We start from the raw sequence: 21,019 nt of genomic DNA on the forward strand, positions 1-21,019 counted from the left end.
AAAAAATTATTAATACACGTTCTAGATTGTCAAGTTAATGAAATATGTATAGGCAGCAACCCGATTAGAAGACAAACCGTTATTACAATTTAGTTTTGCTTGCATGTAACAAAACAAAACAGACTTTTATACCGTGATCAAATACTGTCCTGACAGCTTCATGATATCATAGGGCTTGGTCTGGATATACGCCATGATACGCATGCAGAGGTTTACCCCTCAGTCAATAGTTCAAAAGTTAAGACGGCTCGATGGTCATGGCCATTTTTAGACCTTATTGATCTCCTTTAAAAGAAGAGCTCCGTATGAAAATATAGGAAACTATTTAAATTTCTATAGTAAAATATAAGGATTTTTTCTTTACTATATTATAGTTTCTAGCTGAACGATCCATGTATTTTAGGACGATCTGAGGGTTAACTTGTTGACTCTCCACCCTCCTTACTCAGATTAGACCATACTTATGAAATCCCAAGATTTTTTTACTGAGCTGCTTAATAATTTTCCCCAGAAAAAATTTCTTGTAATATGCATATAGAATAAACCTTTTACTAAAGAAGTACATTTTTCAATTACTTTATTTCGAATAAATTGTTTTGAATCATATCGACCAAATAAAGGCATTCCAATGAATTAACTAAATACACCAACTTTGAAAGAAACAATTGCAATCTGCAATTGCAATGCATTCTTTTTGGACAAACTTTATTTATTTTCAACGATATATATAAAATAACACTAAATGTTGAAATCTTTTATAAGAATGAAAATGTTAGTACAATAAATGGACATTTTTTTTAGTCTTTTTAATCTTGACTTAATTCGAATTCTTCATCAAAATGGTTCGTGATATTTGCCACAGAAATAGCTTCTGTACTGTGGAAATCTGAGTTTGTGAACCTATCTGACGAACCACTGAATGATGACGAAATACGATCCTGTGAAGGCGGCACCAAAAGCTGTGTCGCTTTTGCCATGTTTATGGATGTTCTGGTAACCAATGTTGTGTGTGGTGCTATTCTAGATGAATTTCTTATCACTTTCACTTCTCGTTTTCGTTTGAGTTTTAATTGTGTCTGTGGTCTGACAAACGTGTATAAAATCGGGTTGAATATATTGGATAACATTGCGATCATGATGGAAATTACGTGAGCGGCCAGGGTTTTCCTGTCGGATTTAAATATAGGTACCCAGGACAGAAAAATGAGCGGAGCCCAGCAAATTAGGAACGACACGATGATGCAGGTGGTTATTTTTGTGACCCTTTGGAACCTCTTAAGTCTCAGCAGACCCAACATAATTTCCCTGTTGCTGTTTGTAAGCCGCATACGTATCTTGATTCTTTTGATAGCCACGTTGTACACTGAGATGTAGCAAGGTATCACTGTGAAAGAGGCTACTATAAAAAGAATCGTGCTATACACTTCATACAAGAAATACGGCTTCAGTACAAACAGTATGTTTCGACACTTAAACAAGTAACAATCTTGTACATCGGTCGAGTCTAGAACACTGTACGCTCCCAATGGTAGGACTAATCCCAGGAAGGAGAAAAACCAGATGGCAGTGCGGGGGTACAGGATATTTCTGTCCATTTTGTCCAGTTTGACGATGGACACGTACCGGTCTATGCTGATGCAGGTCACAGAAGCACTGTTGGATACGATGCTGAAACAAAGCAGTCCCTCTACGATCACAAAGACGTGGAACCTAAAGACTGGCAGGAGGACAACAACAGTGATCAAAGGCGGAATACACGCCGACACGAACAGGTTCGCAGTCGCGAGATCCTTCACAAAAAAATTCCCATGGAGGTGCTTCTTGGAGATTGGAGTCAAGAGAACGGACATGTTTAGACAGACTCCGAGGATAGTCTCTGTCACTAGCACAATAGTTGCAAAAATCTTCAGCCATATCGGACAGTAGAGCTCGCCATACATCCTGTCACAAAATGTTGTCTCTCCGGCTTCCAGGTCGATTTTAGATTGGAACTCTCCATGTTATTGAGTGGTGCTGCGCGTGCTCCTTAATCCTGGCCAGTTGAGTGAAGCACAGAAAAGAAGCCCGCTATCATAATACTGTCTGACATATATGGATGACGTTTTGGTGTTGAGCCCCTGATTCCGTAACAGTTTGATGAATGACGTTGGCGACAGATACCTTCCTGGCGTGTTTTGTGTCCTCAAGTATTTAATTATAGGGATTAAGTTCTTCCCATTGTTTTCCATGGAGTTCTTTGTGATCTTTATTTCCAGAAAGATAAATTGATATAGCTTTCTGAGATGTCTGATATTTATTGCAATTGAGCAAAAAGGTCGGATTTTCACCTTTTGAATTTTGTTATTTTTTGTTATTATTGCTTTTTGTTGCGACCGGTTACTTATATATGATTTATTTTTCTGTTCAAAAGACACGATTAATATACTCTCTACATAGATAAAATAATGAATAAATGTAAGAAATTTCATTCGTTGATAGAATAGAACCATTTTAACCTGACCTTGGACTTTCGGTAGGATGTAACTATCTTTTCCTTGCGTCAAAACAAGTTCAATATGACGCTGGTGTTAAGTGAAATATGCATCAATTTTGTACTCTTAGCTTAAAAGCTAGACAAATCATGTTGATTTCAAAGAGCCATTGCTGAATGCCCAGCAATGAAATAGACAGGCCTACGTCACAGTGCTGTTTGACACAACTACCCTAAGTCCAAGCTCCTGTTAAAATGGTTCTTATTAAATACGGTCAACTTAACAAAAAATCTTTTAACCTGACCTTGGTCTTTCGGTAGGATGTAACTATCTTTTACTTGCGTCAAAACAAGTTCAATATGACGCTGGTGTTAAGTGAAATATGCATCAATTTTGTACTCTTAGCTTAAAAGCTAGACAAATCATGTTGATTTCAAAGAGCCATTGCTGAATGCCCAGCAATGAAATAGACAGGCCTACGTCACAGTGCTGTTTGACACAACTACCCAAAGTCCAAGCTCCTGTTAAAATGGTTCTAATTAAATACGGTCAACTTAACAAAAAATCTTTTAACCTGACCTTGGACTTTCGGTAGGATGTAACTATCTTTTCCTTGCGTCAAAACAAGTTCAATATGACGCTGGTTTTAAGTGAAAAAGTTGTTTAAATTCCCTAAAATTAAAGTTCCCCGCTTCAATACAAACATTCAAAAAAAAGCTTTTATTTTTAGCTCACCTGAGCTGAAAGCTCAAGTGAGCTATTCTGATCACATTTTGTCTGTCGTCCGTCTGTCCGTCTGACCGTAAACTTTTCACATTTTCAACATCTTCTCAAGAACTACTGGGCCAATTTCAACCAAACTTGGCACAAATCATCCTTACGCAACGGGAATTCAAAGTTGTGAAAATTAAGGGCCACACCCGTTTTCAAGGGGAGATAATTAGAAATTAATGAAAAATTTCAAGAATTTTTCAAAAATCTTCTTCTCAAGAACCAGAAAGCCAGGAAAGCTGAAACTTGTGTGGAAGCATCCTCAGGTAGTGTAGATTCAAAGTTGTGAAAATCATGACCCCCCAGGGGTAGGGTGGGGCCACAATGGGGGGTCAAAGTTTTACATAGGAATATAAAGAGTAAGTCTTTAAAAATCTTCTTCTCAGAAACTAATCAGCCAGGAAAGCTGAAACTTTTGTGGAAGCATCATCAGGTAGTGTAGATTCAAAGTTGTGAAATTCATGACCCCCGGGGGTTGGGTGGGGCCACAATGGGGGGTCGAAGTTTTACATAGCAATATATTGAGTAAATCTTTAAAAATCTTCTTCTCAGAAACTAATGAGCCAGCAAAGCTGAAACTTGTGTTGAAGCATCCTCAGGTAGTGTAGATTCAAAGTTGTGAAATTCATGACCCCCGGGGGTAGGGTGGGGCCACAATGGGGAAGTTTTACATAGGAATATATTTGGCAATTGTTAAGGATCTTTTTGAGAACTGCAATACTCAACATGTGATATGACTATAAAATCATCCTGTTAGAAAAGGGACTAATGATTATAAACATAAGAATATAAGAATATCCAGGGGGAAAAATGGATTTTATTTATACAGGATCTACATGTATTATTGTACATTGTCCAGATTGTTTGTAACATGACTCCATTAAGCTGATTTTATCATACCTATTGTTCCTCATGTGAGCGATGTGGCCCATGGGCCTCTTGTTGTTAAAACTTTTTCCCAGCAATATACAGTCATGCAATTAAAAAAATCGGGATTAATTAAAGTGTAATCTAACTTTTCATGATCTAGTATTTTGATTTTTTTTCCCTCTGCCGAAATTTTTCATGGAAATCCTATAAACGTGACGTCACACTCATAAATTTGTCATGTTGTAAATTTTGAATTTACCGGGTGGCAGTAAATACAAAATTTACAAAATGACAACTGTTGTTATGTTGTAAATTTTGTATTTCCTGCCACCCGGTAAATTCAAAATTTACAACATGACAGATTCTTCCATCAGATGTGATCGACATTGTGTAATCTCCCTCTCGTTTCTCTTTCTCTGACGTCAGGTCCTAATGCCATCTATAAACACTTGGCATTCATTGCTTTAATCTTACATTGATTTATTTATATTGAACCAAGTGATGAAATTTTATAGTTAAAAGTCAGTATTCTTATGACTTGCAGTGATACGGGGAAAAAGATGAACAAGGAAAAAAACCCAGAAGTATGAATGATTTGTCTACAGCTATATCATATAAATTGTTAAATCCGCTCACTGTGTGTGTTTTTTATTTTGGTTGAAAATTCCAAATTAATGTTAGAATTTATACTTTTATCTTGGGAAAGCCACCTTCAATATTTAGAAAAGCCAACTTTATAGCTGGGTTTCCAAATTGATAGCTAAGACTTCAAACTTTAAAGTTGGATTTTTCAAATATACAGTTAGAATTCGCAACTGTAAACTTGAAAAAAGCTTTCAACTTTAAAGTTGGAATTTCCAACTACTATTTTGAAAATTTCAACTTTAGAGTTGTTTCCAGCTTGAATTTTTAAACTTTGAAGTTGGAGTTTTGAAAAGCCAACTTTATTTTTGCAGCCTCTAATATTCTACAGTAATAAATTGAAATTTCATACTTAAATCTTGGAAAAGGAAACTTTAAATCTTGAAAAAAAAACATTTTTTTTCAAACTTTTAAGTTGATTTTTTTAAATTTCAAACTTTAAAGTTGGATCTTCAATTTTTGATATTGGAATTTCCAATTTATTTGCATGAAGCCAGCTTAATGATTAAAAAAGAAATACATGTATAGATGCATAACTAAAATTGTCTGAAAGAGTTTCTATGCACGTGAGTGGTGGTGTTTTTTCCTTTACTTACATTGAAGATTGATTCAATTTCCTTTCGCCGTTTATATGAATCTTTTCCTAGCACCATTGGTTTTATTGTTGATTTCTATTATATTAAGTATTCAGAATAACCCTATCATGGCCTTATTTCCAGTCATAGCAAGTCGTAAGCATAACAAAGGACAAAATTCCACCAAAAAGACAATGTATTTTATCATGCTACAAAAACATATGCAGTGGAAATTTTTTCGAAGATGGCGCAACAAAGGTTCAAAGGTCAGAAGCTTTATCACACATTCTTTGGAATTCCGAATCCTCCTCGAGCGTCGTTCACAAAATCATTATTTTATTGGATTAAATGAAGATATTTTTGGAATGGATTATCCGACGGGTAATTTTTTGTATCGATCCTCGACAAGAATACGCAAAGACATGATAAAAACTGTCGGTCGGAAAGATCCAGTATCATGTACGCGTATAATTGAATTATAATTGCGCATGATTTTGTTCCTTTGTAAGTATTTACGACTAAACTACTAATCAGCTTATTCTATAAATATTTTTTATTGAGATGTTTTGATTTTGAAGAGTATTTGCGCTTTTGTGTAAAAGAGGAAACAAGCAAGTTAAAATGCAGTTGTTTGGATATCTGGTCAAAGAGACGCATGTCAAGGCTATGTATGTTTTAAAGGGGCATGGTCACGATTTTGGTCCAAAAAAATTTCGATTTTAATATTTACAATGTTTCAGAAAGGTATTTTTTATAGGCAACTGAAATTTGAGTGTCATTTGTTGAGTAATAAACGAGTTACAGAGCTTAAAATTATTCGCTATGTAAACAAAGCGTTAACTTTGTTTACATTTTGAACGTTGAAGTAAAAATTTCAATTTTAAACCTAAACCGAATGTGTTAAACGTTAGGGCCTGTTTATCTATGCCAAAAAATAAATAAAATAGATAGATAAATAAGCTGCAAAAAAGTTTTTTTTACTGGTATATTGAACCTATGTAAACAAAAACAGGGCAAGAGCTTTGTTTACATGACAAAGAATTGTGAGCCCTGTATCTTGCTTATAATTCTACGAATAACTCTCAAATTTTATTTGCATGATCATTAGAAATGCATTTCTAAAGCATTGTAAATAATAAAAACATAAAAATAGAATTTGACCAAAATCGTGACCATGCCCCTTTAAATAGATGCGTGCCATAAACAGACCTGTCTTAATTATTCAGACTATTCAGTAAGCTATTTTTCGCCACCGGGGGGGGGGGGGGGTGGCTCTAAATCCGCGTATGTTTGCAATTGCTGAAGCTATTAATCCCGAAACCAAAAGATGAAAGGTAAAAATTTAATAAATTTATTATAAATACACATAGCAAATTTCCCTCAAACAAGCATCGGACCCGATGACGATATGCGTTTGCGCTGGTAAACAAAATTATCCCTTGCCTACTTCGGCCCTCCCCGATGATTTCTGGGCGCCCATACTCGTTAAACCAAATGAACACTGTTTTGCACTGGCCACGTCCATAGAAGATATATCAGCGTTTAAACTCGATGAGATAAAATAACTAAACATTGATAATTTTCAATGCAGAAATACTAAACTGCTATCAAACGTAACATTTAAAAAATAACTCGGGAAACTGTTTGACCACGGCATATGTTTATATTTAAACTACATGCCCACAGAAAGTGAAAGCTATGAGACTTGGGTAAGCAAAATGATTGGCAGGCTCTCATTCTTTTTTTTTTTTTTATTATTATGTATTAAAAAATATTATTTAGTTGTGAAGTAGAGTGGCCAATTAAAGTGACCACAAATACCAATCGAACACAACACATGTAGATGGTTTTTCATTATCATCAGTGGATTTTTTCTTTCTTTCTTAATAAACGTAATCCTTAATGAAGGTCAAGAAAAAAGTAGATATATGATTGAGTTGTGGATGTCTTAATGAGTTTTAAATGCCCTGTTTGATCTGAATGGATATGTATTATTAAAGAATAGGCCTACTAATGAATTGAATTTTAGAAGTGTATAATTTTACATCCCATATTTTAATCAAAGCTCTAAATATTTTAAACTGTATACGCTCAAAATTAAGTTATATCAAGTTGAAACCTAAAATCAAATATTATATTCTCTTTTTCACATTTTTAATGAAGATGTAGCATGATGTAGGTGGGGCTTTTATGGTCTTTTTGGGTATATATTCCAGAAGTGTTATTTCTTCACTTCCGGTGTTTGATGAAATGAGAAACGGACAGGCGATGATCATTTCATCGAGTATTGAACCTAGTCTACTTTTAAGAGATGTAACGTTGTAAAGGTAATGGTTCATATTATTTACTTTATGCAAAGAATTAGCATTCAAAAGTTACGAGTGTCATTTTCCTTATGTGCATTGTTTTCCGAATTTTCTCGGATGTATTAATGGAAAGAAAGATTTATTTTAATTGATTGCATTTTTCTTACAAGATTGTAACCGCTTTGTTTAAATGTATACAATAAGAAAGGGGGTCGAATAGCGTTTAGAACAATCAGTGACTTACATGTTTATAAAAGTCCAAATTAACATACATCATTAACAGGTTGGGCCTAATGAATCGCCCAAATGGGATATGATAGCCTGCTTGAGATAAAATATCCTAAATGGGATATAAATTTGAATATTTTTGAATTTAAAAAGTGCAAAAAAATATAATTTTTAATTTTGCTAAGAATATGGTAAATCCTCATTAAATAGATGACAACTTTAGGTAAGCAACTTTTTCTGTAACCATACTATTTATGGCGATTGATCCCTCAGCATGTCTTTAACTTCCTGGGGATCAATCTTACAAACTCAAGGGCTGACAAATACATTTTTTAAGCTCTTGCCCTCGGGCAAATGACGAGGTTAAATTTCCTTGCTCAATATCTATATACTAGCCCTACCAAATTCTTTTTTGTGATTAAAAATAAACAATACACATACCGTACGATGTTTTTGCCCTTTATTTTAAATTTTTCCACTTTAAAGCTGACATGAATTCATAAATACGCATTACTTCCCTTTATCTCCGACTACCGCCATATTAGTTGTCGATTTCTATTGTTCTGCTCATCGCTACACACCCCCTATATAAGGCCGAGAGCCCTCGTCATGCTTCACCGCATTCAGGAATTTCAAACACCCGAACACGTGGCCTTGGACGAAAAGACTTGTAAAAAAGCGTTTTGAACAAAAATAATATGACAACCACTTCACTGGCAAGATATATCAAATAAACGACGAAACAAGACAGACTGAAATCCAGGCGCAGATACTTCAGATATTCCTCGATAATTGTAGACCGTTTTCCTGTGTATGTTATAACATCACACATGCTCAAACCACACACTGTGGCAGGTCGAGCAATGTCAATTATCGCATGGATTTTATAAACGGGGAGTTTTTGTAGGAACGGCTAGAAACATTGTTACTTTCTTGGATTAACTATCATTTAGCTACTGTGTTGGATGTAGTGTCGCCAGGGTTTTCAAGAAGATGCAGACGTTATGCACTCTGTATGAACGACACATGTGTTCGATGTGCATGCGAAGTAAGGCAGCACTGTCTGTGCAAAATAATACAGATACCTTGGACATCCTTTCAAAGAATAAATATATTTTGTATTTCATTGATTGTTGTTTTTTCTTTATTCTTTATTACTACATTTTACTACATGTACAATGTGTAGTTCATGCATTTAGAAGTCCGTGCAACGTGAATGCCTCGATCGGAAAGCAACCGACCGTAACTTTCTCAACCGGTATATATACCCCAGTGGTAGTAGAGGAGCGATCGAAACTAATATGGCGACCAAATGCTTTTATGAATTCATGTCAGCTTTAAATACTCTTTATGAAATAAATATGATTTGATTTCACATCTCTTCCTCTTGGCTTTCTCGAGAATGTGTTAAAAAATCAACACTTTATATATTGATATTTAATTGGATTTGTTGTAAAAGTAAAAAACATTTTATTAACAGTTTTGGGTGTTTTGATAATTTCTTTTGCCTTAAGTGAATGTCCGAGATAATAGGTGACAAGTGCACGTGTTCTCAACCGTGGTTTCAATAAGGCCACAGAGGTGTTAAAAATAAAGGTGATATGAATCATCAGCATGTTGTTTAGTTTAATCTAATTATATCTAATCATATTAAGCCTGATATTTTAATTTTTTTTAAAGCTTTAGGCTATGATGATGTTTAGCACACATCTATTTTTAACATCAGTTATGGCAGTGTACATGCATGGAGACGGTGAGCACAGCTTAAAGAAGTTGAACAAAGTATAAACAGCCCAAATTGATGTTAAATTGCCATTTTATAATTATTTATTAACCGATTATAATCAAAACAGTTTTTGCAATTAAAAGCTCTATCAAAGGTTAAATCAGTTATCACTTTTAAACATTGCGATAAACAAACACAAGAACAGAACGTAATACTGAAGAACAGCAGTGAGAATTTTATTTAATGATGATAGCCGCGCTGTACCAAGAAAAAAAAATGCCAAAAGCCTATTCTGGTGTATTATTAAAGCACCCTTAGATCGTAAAGAATTTTTTGGAAAAAAGTGCGTATTACTTTTGACAAAATACGGTACTTTCATTTTCAGTACATATGCGAAAGTTAAAAAGTCACTTGCCCACGGGCAAGTCTCTACCAAATTTTTACTTGCCCGATCGGAAAAATCACTTGCCCCGGGGGTCGGGCAATCGGATTTGTCAGCCCCTGAAACTATTAAAAGGCTTATAGGAAAACTTCTGACCAAAAGTTGTTGCATTTGATATACATTAATCATTGTGAATTTATATCAAAAATTACCAAATCAAACATCTTCATTTTTTGCACCTTGAATTTATATCCCATTTGGGCTATTATATCCCAAACAGACTATTATATCCCATTTGGGCAATTGGTCCCAACCTGTTTTAAAGAATACATACACTGGCAAACTTATAAAAGTTATGCATATGTTAAACGACATTATACTGTGAAAATGCATGCCATTTCATTAGATCCATGAAAATTGATATTCACCAGTGATAATGATCAAAACAGGTATCTTTCCGGGTGTGTACCTTTTCTCTGTGTAAATAAAGTAATTCTCTGATAATATAATTTTTGTAGGATGTCTAGCATTCAGATGATGGATCAAAAAGTGGATGCATACATGACATGAAATTTTAGGAAAAGATGGACTAACCTGTACACATTATTAACAAGGGAAAGATGCTTAATTGGTCATAGTTTTATAAAAAAAAACCTTCACTATGACCAGTTTGAACTCAGATGATGTGAAGGTCCAAGAAGATTCTAAGGACCGCAGGTCGGTGTCTGAGGATAGAGAGAAGAAGCACCACAAACATAAGAAGGAGAAAAAGAAAGACAAGAAAAAGGAGAAGAAAAAACACAAGCACAAGCATAAAGACCGGGAGAAGGACCGTGAGAAGTCTAAAGGAGATGGGAGGAAGAACAAGGGCAGCTCCCCAAGGGAAGGTTCAATGGACAGTGACGATTTGTTAGAAGTTTTGGAGAAAAAGAAAGTACAGCTATTAGACATGAAAGAAGACCTCAAGGAAAAAACTTTGGGTTCTAAATTGAAAGTAGAAAAGGATATCCTGGGTATATGTGCTAAAGATACCACTGATAGTGTTCATAGGGATGGGAAATTAGAAAATAATGTTGAAATGGAGGTGGACATGAATGATCTCCCTTTGAAGGTAGATACTGATATACCATTGCCTGAATCTCTAAAGGATATCCCTATTCCTGCATCACCTGGAAATTCAAAACCAGACAGCAATGAGAGTAAAACATCAGGAAAGAGTGTGAAGAAAAAGATTGAAGGGAGTTCAGTGGCAAGAGATACAGCAGTCATTGAGATAGAAAAAGTTCCTTTACCTCCCCCTCAACAACTAGACAGCATTCCAATCCCAAATCAACTCAACCCACCCAAGCCAAAGGCCACTGCAGAGAAATCTGGAGTCAGCAAGCCAGTCCCTCAAGTGAAACCCACCCCAGAGCCCGTCCCACCCCAAGGAAAACCTTCAATCAACATCCTAACCCCAAACAACTTCCAAGCAAGCATCCGAGAATCAATGCTAAGGGAAGTAGGGAAAGCTGAAACAGGGCTCCCTCAAGATATTGTGGATGATTTTTTCAAGGATTTCTTGGCTTCCAAAATGAAGCAAATTGAGTCGGAGTACATGTACAAGTTGATGACAAAGCAGTTAAGCATGGAAGATGAGGAAAAATCATCGGATGGTGTGGCCAGTTCTGTGGAAGAGATGAACAAACTCCTTGATGAAGAGCTATCAACCATTGCCACAGCCACCCAGCAGAATGATAAGAAGAAATCAAAGTGGGACTCCAAAGAAAAACCCAGCTCCAGTGTCAGTAATCAGACCGAGACTGGGGGAGGGAAATCCAGTGACTCCGAGGCCCAAAACAAGCCCCGAGTGGAAGTACAGATCGGAACCAAGAGAGGAGGCAAGCTCCAAATGGAGTTTAAAATCACCAAGACAAGTGCTGACATGATCTCTTCAGGAGAGATGGTCAGAGCAAAGGATCTGGAAGATGGTAAGTTCACGTGTAAGTCAGGCAAAACTAGGAAAAGATCATGGCTCATACTTTTTACATGTATGCCCTATTTTCTATCAATTTTCTTTTTAAAAAGTCATTTTTGCTTTAACATTTTTATTGGTTGAATAACCTTGGGGAGGTGAGTTATGACCTTTAACAATTTGTCCTGTCCAATGGATTATCTAGTTTAAATTTAAAAAAAGTTTGATAAATCATACAAGAGTAATAATTTTTAAGTGATGTTTATGTTGAGAAAGTGTTTCTGTGATTCTGTTTATATATGTATGAATGGTACTAAATTATTGACATTAGAGTTTTTAGAAACATCATTTTTTGATAGTAATCTTGCAATGTTGCTTTTGTTCGGAAAAGAAGAAAATTAACTGAATTCAAAAGGTTTGCAAATTGAAAATAAATGATATTTATCAGAATTTATTTGACAGTGTACAAGTATATTGTGTTCCTGTAAACAAGTCCTTTATGTTGCAATTGATGGTTGCAGGCGAAGTCTCATCCTCATCTGACGATGATTCCGACTCGGAGGATAGTGAGGAGAATGGGGAGGTCTCAGAAACTGGGTCACTGTCCAGCTCAGACAAAGACTCCAAACCTCAGAAGAAGAAAAGGAAGAAGAAAGAAAAGAAGAAGAAGAAAAAGAAACACAAGAGCAAAGACCCCGAGAGTGATTCAAGGGGCAAGCGCAAACATTCCCACAGATCAAGGTCAAGGTCAGTGCCTCAGTGAACTGCTGTTTGAGGCTGTATTCAAAGTTTTGTAGTTTTAACGTGAATGTGTTATGACATAGAATCCAGAAATTTGGATTCAGTGCAACTCGTGATGACAAAGTGTTTGATTTGATGCCCTGACAGGATTTCAGTTCTGGCAGTTTGATGTTTCAGTTCTTCAAAATTACATGTATTTCCCTTATATACTTATACTGAAAGGGCAGCAAATGGGAGAAGGGTGGTATATGGATGCTTCAGTTTTACAACCAAATTAAGAAAAGAAAACAACAGCTGTGTATACATTGTCTCTCATGCACTTTTAATTATTTGAAGATGTTTATCGCAGAGTTAAGATTTTATATATGTTTGTTATTTATTTATTTTAAGTAAATTCTATTTCATAATGGGAAATATGTAGTGACTTTTAAAAAAATGAATTAAATAAAACAAAATCTGAACCAAATATATTGAACAAAATTAAAATAAATCAAGCAAACTGACAATCAGCTATTAAACCATCTACGGTAAACAAAGGAGACACTTCATATGTGCATTTGAATGCATAGTACAACATGCAATTAATTGATAGGTACTTGTATTCAGAGTGTTGTTTTGGCATTTTAAGAAGATAATCATTACAATCATAAAATTTGGTCTTTATTTACATTTTGTCTGATTTACTCCTGAATTTGTCATGTAGGTCACCAAAGAGAAGGAGATCATCAAGGTCAAGGTCACGATCTAGAGAACAACCTTCCAATTCTAAATTTATCTATGATGCATATCAATACAGGTAGGCTACACACTGGGACATTGAAATGTTTGTCTTACTGCAGAATATAAATAAATCAATTGAAAGCTGCTTGAATAAGCGGCATTAGCAATGATGATTCTCTGCTTATTTTATCAGGGACAAAGTACGTGACAGGTATGAAAGAGACAGGGATAGACACCACAATGACCGAGATCGTAGCAGAGATAGGAGAAGGGTCAGTGAACGCGATTCACGGGATGACAGAGACCGCCACCATAGGAGGTCAAAGTCCAAATCCAGGTCCCCTACAAGGTCAAAATCCAAAGACAGGCCATTCCGTGTGTCGGCTGATCTCAGGGTGAAAATAGACAAAGCCAAATTACGGGAAATCGCAATGTAGGTATCAGCAGAAAAAGTTAATGAAGTTGTAATGATTATGTAGCTGCAATTAATTTATAATGTTCTCAACCACATTTTACAGTGTATAAGTTAGAAACCAAAGTTGTGTTCATGTGCTTGGGTGAACACGGGATAAAATTTGGGTGTAACTTTGATTAAACAAGAACATATTTTATTTAACCTTTTTAAAATAAAAGATTTAATTGCGCCAATATATTGGCACTTGCATTTGTTCTAAAGTACATATGCCCCAGATTTTCTCGTTTTACAGTATCTAAAATATTTGGGTTTTTTCATCTTTTTAGTAAAAATGCCATTGCTATGGCAAAGTCTGGACAAGTGGCAAGCTCTGACCTGGCAGCCATCAAATCGGGCGGCAAGTCTATTGATGAGCTTACAGGTATGTGCCTGGGCAGGGATAAGAACTCACTGCATTTATAGTTCACATGTACTCATCTTGGCTTAAAGAATTTCACAGAGGCCTTAAATTAAGTCACCATAAATATTAATGATTCCATATTACATATTTACAGATATCTTACCAAAAGAAGAATGGTGCATTATTTTTCATATTTTTTCTTCTTTTTTTTTTAATGTATGAAGATTTCTGTAAGAGGATTTCTTCCAAGTCCAAGAACAGAATGGAGAGTTCCTCCTCATCGGAGGACGAGATGGTTCAGGAGAAGAGTGAGGAGGACGAATTCATCCATCACCCGTTCAAAGTCAAGGACAACAGCAGCATTATTCTGAATATCAGGGTATGTGGCCATGCCATACAGCAGCTTATTTTGGAAGATGATAGGTTTTGCTTATTTTTTATGTGAAAACCAAATATAAACATGAATTGTGTACAACTTTGAAATTGTAATAACCCAAACATCTAAAGTCATTGTTAAATGTTATGACTCCTTAGATGATTGGTACTGTCTCACCTAATACCGGTACATCATGAGTAAGTTTTTTTTTTCCAATGGTAGATATTTTGATTTTTTTCTCTGTCATATTCAGGATGCAAAGCCTCTTCCAATCAGAACACCAGCTGAAAAGCTACAGGAGTCGGCCACTCTGCGATTACAGTTTCCTGTGTCCAGCGGTAGCACCCACCGCATGAAGGAGTCGGAGTGGGTACCGGTGGAGAAGACTACAGCCACTGCTACGGCGACAACCACAGCTCCAGTCACCACGACCACCTCCAACACAACCACTGCAGACTCCGTCCTTATGCCACCCCCACCCATACCTTCCCCTGCACTACTCCCAACCAATGCTGCCCCCACCCCAGTGAGGCCAGAAGACAGGGTGTTCCCAGAGGTTCCCCAAGGGGTGCGTAGACTTTCTGTCACTGACTGCTGACATTGTGTGGTTTTATCTGGTCTGGCGAGGATCATTAATTTTTGTCTTTCTGCTAAACTGTAGAGTTATTCTAAATTTGTGTTTTTTAGAGTCAACTTCATTTAGAATTTTTATGGGTTATTTTTTTTTTTTTTAAAATGTTGTATTTGTCTTCAGCAGACTTAAAAACTTGTACATTATTTGTCATAAAACTCTGATGCTGTGTATGTTTTATTTGATCTAATTGACTCTACAATCCTATCAATAAATTGTTGAATACAATTTTTCAGTCCATCGATATTGGGGCTATCATATCAGAAAGACTGAGTGCTTTCAAGAAACTACAGGAGAACCCCAATGACATAGATGCTGTGATGGCACTGGGGAAAGTCCAGGAAAAGGTGCAGGCCATAGCATTATTACATCTCATTAACAAAAATTATGATTTATGTTTCAAACTTTGAGAATTTTCAAGCTTATTCAATGTCAAGAATCTATTTAATTTTAAAGAAAATGTCAAGGGTATTTATACTGGTATTTGGGGATTGGTAAGGGAGATTGAATTAGGAATTAAAAGAAACTTTTAAAATTTCAACAATCCTATTTACAGGCTAGTCTGTGGGCACAGTCCAAAAATCTTCCAGGCAAGTTCCTAGGAAGTACAGGTGCTCATATCATGTCACAGGAGGAGCTGATAGGACCAGACAAGAAACGACAGGCCTGGGCCAAAAGGGTAGGTGTACAATTTGTGTAGAAACCCACTTCTTGTAACTGACATGCTCTTTTTTGTTGCTCTTAGTTATTGGAAGAAACTTTATTTAATGTGTTCAGTTTGCATTTCATTTGCAAAAAAAACCAAAATGCTAGGAGGTACTTGCGATAAGAATTTACCGGTACTAAATGATGATTTGAACAGCTATTCAATTATAGAAAGGTTTACTTTTTGACGTAGGGTAAGAAAATATATCAAAGACATGTTTCAGATACATTGGCTTATATAGCACAAAGCTTTTGATGACTTTTTTTTTTTTTAAATAAAAACACAAAATTTAACTTCAAAATTTGGAGATGAAAGTCTGGAACTTCAGAGAAAATTATACAACAGAGGGGATAGCATGTTAAAGCTGACAAAACTGAAGCAACAAAGAGCATGTCTGATACAGTGGTACTGTTTACTTCCAGGGATACCCAGACAGACTAGTGTACCACCGGTGTACACAGAAGATGTTGGCTGTAGTAGAAGATAAATGTCTCCGGTCTCCTTGGTGCATGCTGGCCCTCTCATAGAAATTCGTCCAAATTTTTATTTTATTTTTTTAACAGAAAAATGAGTCTAAATTGAGAGACAAGGGGAAAATGGAAATGTCAAAAAGAAATTTTGAACATAGTTTAAGGATAATTCTCATTGTTTGTGGTAGTCGCCATGTTGCACCTTGGAGGCCACCGTGTGTATCTGGATTCCAATGCCTCACACACTTGCCCTGTTTGTCTGTGTCCTTCTCTTGCAGGTGTTTCTTTTCTTCTCTCTGTTTTCCAAAAGCAAGACAATTGTGTGAGGCAAATCCCTTTTGTTTACTAAACAATGTGTATGAGTTAAGCTTTACTTTTTCAATGAATGACAATTTTTGAGGGTGAGCAGTCTTTAATGGATTATGGAATAATAGAAGAAAATATTGGAAACTGATATAAGTAAACTGTTGTAAAGCTTAATATTCATACACAGAGAAAAAAATCCACTTGAAACTTGTTTTTCTTATGTGTGTAATATTGTCAGATACAGCTTCCAGACATAATGAATTACAAACGATGGCTAAAGAAGATCTGTGTGACAGAGAGTTCATTAATCACAGCCAGCATGTTTGTGTAGCTGTGTGTGACAACATTCACATGTGTGAGAACTTGTTTCAGGGACTTTAATCAAAAACACAATAGTTGACAGCCCTCCATGTTACACAGTTACCACTGGTAACCATGCTGCACTGGATTCCGATTGGCTGAACTGTGATTCAGCTACTAGCTACCGGCAATCTGATTGGATGGTTTTGTTATCAGGGTGGTAAGTTAACCTACCAGATGTAATTCAGTTTCAAACCTATGTGGAATTGGGTTTGTCTAAATGCAGGTTTGCTTTTTTTGTGGTTTGTTTATATTTTATACCTTGAACAGCTTGAGCAACTAGCATTTGTCATCATTTGAGCAGTATTCATGTATCCTTGTCAAGAATAGATAAAGAAAAAAAGGTGATACCATGTCTGTCAGCCATACACAGCCCCCTCCCCCCATAAAAACAAAACAAACAAAAATTGCAGACATGGTATTAAGGTTATGCCTTTATGAGCTGGAAGTTTGTAATTCCAGTTATATTGTACATTGTAGAAACGGAAACTGAAAACTAGGGGTAAACAGAAAGGGTTCAAGCAAAAGTATTCCATAGAAGTTGTTAAAAAAATTATCAACAGAAGTCTGAATCGCAGATACTATAAACCCCTGAAGGTACTGTGATCAAGTTCCAGAGATCCTCAAATGTTTTTTTAAGAAATAAGTTTTGCTTGGATCAGAAATTAGAAATTGGCATGCTCTTTAGATGTTTGTGTTAGGAGAAGTAGGTTACAGCTAGTCAGCTTTTTACATCTGAAAAGTTGAGTTATAACAAGCAAGTGAAAGTCAACTTGATCACAGATACCATGAGAACGTTAGACTGGTGTTTATTTTACCCCCGTGACCTTGTTGTGCTTGCTCTGACTGTCTGTGGGTGTTTACAGGACCAGTTTGTCCGGGCTGCCCCCGTCCAGAGCGGGATAGGGATGGCTCTCCTCCAGAAGATGGGCTGGAAGCAGGGGGAGGGGTTGGGCAAGAACAACGAGGGCTCAGTGGAACCGCTGGCCCTGGACTTCAAGACCGACAGGCGAGGTATGGACAGTCAATAACATTAAATGGGGAAATATTTAATATTTTATTAAGGTGGCTCGACACACCAATGCATTATTTGATGGATCGATGAAGAATTCTTTTTGAGAAATGATTATTCAAAAATGACACCTATATCGGCCTCTGATTATTTTATATGAATTTTTTTGTATTTTTTACAGAAACCGGAAATATCGTTTTAGCTGCGAACAAGATATATTAGAGCTAAAAATGTGTTATAAATTAATGCACAATACAATTATCTATAAATACATATCCAAAACGGCCAGATAAACTTTGAAATATTTTTGTAGAAAAATATTTATGAAAATGAAAAAAAAGGATTGTAGATATTTTTTAAATCTATGGATAAAAACTGCAGATAAACTGTTACTCGCATTCAACAATTGCTGTACAATCAAATTTCACCAAGAAATTGAAACCAAATAGTGAAATTAAAGTATAAATGGAAAATTTTAAAATCGAACCGATCCCGATTGTAATTAAAATGATCCCGAACGAAATCACATAAAGTTAGAATAAATCAGAATTTTGCAAAAATTTCAGGTTGTTTAGCTGTAAAATGGTTTCGTTATTTACATTTACTAACTTTATAATTTATATCAATAACTTAGAAAAAAATCTGCAGTTTATTTGAAAAATTTCAATTTTAAAATAATTCTGATCGGGATCAGGTTTTTTTTCAATCGGGATCGGTTCAAATTTGATAAATAGTAATTTTTCCAAAATTTTGCATTTTCATTTCAATTTCTTTGTAAAATATCATTGTTTAGTAAATAGTTTATGTTACTATATGTTATTTTTAAAATTGTATCCATAGATTAAAAAGATATTAAAGAATTACAATTTTGATTTTCAGAAATATTTTTTCAATTTAAAAATTAAACACTTGACCAAACGATCTTTGGCATGAATTTATTTATAATTATATTACACATTAATTGACAACAAGTTTTAAGCTTAAATATATTCTGTTTGTCTGCAAAACAGTTTTTCCTATTTCACTGAAAAAATACAAAAAATTCGTATAAAATAACTGAAAGCCGATATTGATCTCTGTTTTGTGGAATCATGTTTCTAAAAAGATTCTCTATCGATCCATAAAATAAAATTTTGGTGTGTCGAGGAACCTTAATTACAAATTAATAAAATTCTGTATCTTTGTACACACCATACTTTGAATAATATCATAGGTTTATATGAATATAAAATAATCATTTCAGGTTTAACCTCCACTGGAGAACAAATGCCCAAGACCTTCAAAGGAAGTGCACCTGTTGTCAGAGACCTGTCAGGTGAGAGCGAGAGAGAGAGAGAGAGAGAGAGAGAGTTTTTTAAGACGTGATTTCAAGTGGGGAAATGGGAAGAATAGAGAAATTATGTCTTGAATATATAGTTAGAACAAAATTCTCAATTTATCAACAGCTGGTTCAGCTTTTTTTTTCTAAATTAGTCAATGATTGAATGGCATGTTGTTTAACGTTGTCTTTGGGTGTCTGTATTTAGATAATATACATTTCCCTCCCTGTCCTGTAGGTAAGCACCCTGTGTCTGCTCTAGTGGAGCTCTGTAACAGGAGGAAGTGGGGAGCCCCGGCGTTTGAACTGGTGCATGAGAGTGGGCCCGACCACAAGAAGAACTTCCTCTTCAAGGTACGGCAGCAATGTTATCTTTCCATTTCTCTACTTTCTTTCGTCATTTTTTAAGTTGATCAACATGGTGTACCATCATACATTTAATGCTACAATCTAAGCAGTATGATCAAATTCAATGGGTTTTATTTGGATTTAGAAAAAAGCAATTTGACATTTGTAAACTGTTTGGTGCCTGATTATTTTTTCATCATGCAAGGTTTCATTTAAAACTAATGTTATCTCTCTTTGCATTGACTAGTTACTAGGTGCCATCTACTAATGAATTTATGATGAGTAAAATGTGATATTGAGTCATTTTTAAATGGAATACATTGTACAATATTGTAAATTAATCTGACCAACAGTTAACAGTTTTGAGATACCAGTACTGGTTAGTATGACATAAAAGTACATGTTTATTATGTTAATGAGTTGCTTATTAGTGTCAAAACTAATTAAGATTTAAAAGGGGAGTGCTGTAAAATTAAGGGAATATCCATCAATGAAAATAACATTATTGTTACTATTTTGTCCAACAGGTGATAGTGAACAGGACAGAGTACCAGCCAACTATCGCCATGAACAACAAGAAGTCAGCCAAAGCCGCCGCCGCCACATGTTGTCTGCAGGAGCTGGGGCTGGTACCCAGGGACCCACCAAAGTGAGGCGTGATGTGGCTACTCTCATACTAATGCAGTATATGGCTACTTCAAAAGTGAAACGTTTTGTGGCTATCCTAAGAGTGAGGCATGATGTGGCTACCCTAAATTTGAGGATTAAGGTGGCTACCAAAAGAATGAGGTGGGATGTGACTATTCTGTCAGAGAACTCCATCTGGAAATAGAATGTAGCTGATTATTCAAATACAATATGTACCTCTAAGGTGCAGTTGTGTTTTCTTATGGATCATAGGAGTACTTGCAAGGTCATTTTGTTATACATAGAAAGTTTGGCAGGCAAAAAAAACATTTCATTTTTTTTTTTATACATATCAGTTTTTGTTGTAAAAGTTCAATGTTTCGAAGAAACTTGTGTGAAAAGAGAAATTGATCCCGATTCTGTTGTACTAAATGTGTGCTCTGTGTGTGGATGTATGTGTAACTATGTTTGGTCATCATTCAGTCAATGTGTGCACATGTAATTTACATGCACAGTGCATGGAGGTGAAATACTGTTATACCGATAGAATGTACAGTTGAAATACTCCATAGAATTTTAAATTTGTAAATTGTTATTTTTATCAAGCATAAAAACACATGATGACATGTCTTATGACATATACATGGTCATTATGTGTAGGTTG

The 21,019-nt window shown here is 35.5% G+C and overlaps 2 protein-coding genes across 5 annotated transcripts; one reads left to right on the forward strand and one right to left on the reverse strand.

The window, feature by feature from the left end:
- Positions 1 to 705: 705 nt before the first annotated feature.
- LOC128186047 (G-protein coupled receptor 22-like) lies at positions 706 to 1,940 on the reverse strand. The gene has a single exon (XM_052855772.1). The coding sequence runs from the start codon at positions 1,938 to 1,940 to the stop codon at positions 807 to 809; it is 1,134 nt and encodes a 377-aa protein (XP_052711732.1). The 3' UTR covers positions 706 to 806.
- Positions 1,941 to 7,549: 5,609 nt separating this feature from the next.
- On the forward strand, positions 7,550 to 20,661 carry LOC128184015 (protein Son-like). 4 transcript variants are annotated; one of them, XM_052853286.1, is made up of 15 exons: positions 7,550 to 7,656; positions 10,490 to 11,941; positions 12,447 to 12,672; positions 13,370 to 13,462; positions 13,580 to 13,819; positions 14,128 to 14,222; positions 14,426 to 14,580; positions 14,831 to 15,145; positions 15,445 to 15,555; positions 15,765 to 15,887; positions 17,531 to 17,647; positions 17,917 to 18,064; positions 19,306 to 19,377; positions 19,619 to 19,734; positions 20,256 to 20,661. In XM_052853286.1, exons 2-15 carry the CDS (start codon positions 10,633 to 10,635, stop codon positions 20,379 to 20,381), a joined length of 3,246 nt encoding a protein of 1,081 aa, XP_052709246.1. In that variant the 5' UTR covers positions 7,550 to 7,656; positions 10,490 to 10,632; the 3' UTR covers positions 20,382 to 20,661. The 4 variants fall into 4 exon arrangements, with proteins under 4 accessions (XP_052709246.1, XP_052709247.1, XP_052709248.1 ...); XM_052853287.1 differs by lacking the exon at positions 17,531 to 17,647; XM_052853288.1 differs by lacking the exons at positions 17,917 to 18,064; positions 19,306 to 19,377; positions 19,619 to 19,734; positions 20,256 to 20,661 and having other exon boundaries at positions 16,929 to 17,830.
- The last annotated feature ends 358 nt before the right edge of the window (positions 20,662 to 21,019 follow it).

The sequence above is a fragment of the Crassostrea angulata genome, chromosome 5, assembly GCF_025612915.1.
Source record: "Crassostrea angulata isolate pt1a10 chromosome 5, ASM2561291v2, whole genome shotgun sequence".
Classification (NCBI taxonomy): domain Eukaryota; kingdom Metazoa; phylum Mollusca; class Bivalvia; order Ostreida; family Ostreidae; genus Magallana; species Magallana angulata.

Bases quoted from the DNA above. Each gene is read 5' to 3' on its own strand.
- LOC128186047 (XM_052855772.1), bottom strand. From the start codon at position 1,940: ATGTATGGCGAGCTCTACTGTCCGATATGGCTGAAGATTTTTGCAACT.
- LOC128184015 (XM_052853286.1), top strand. From the start codon at position 10,633: ATGACCAGTTTGAACTCAGATGATGTGAAGGTCCAAGAAGATTCTAAG. The intron at 15,146-15,444 runs GTGCGTAGACTT...ACAATTTTTCAG, and splicing joins TCCCAGAGGTTCCCCAAGGG to TCCATCGATATTGGGGCTAT. The intron at 17,648-17,916 runs GTACTGTGATCA...GGGTGTTTACAG, and splicing joins GATACTATAAACCCCTGAAG to GACCAGTTTGTCCGGGCTGC.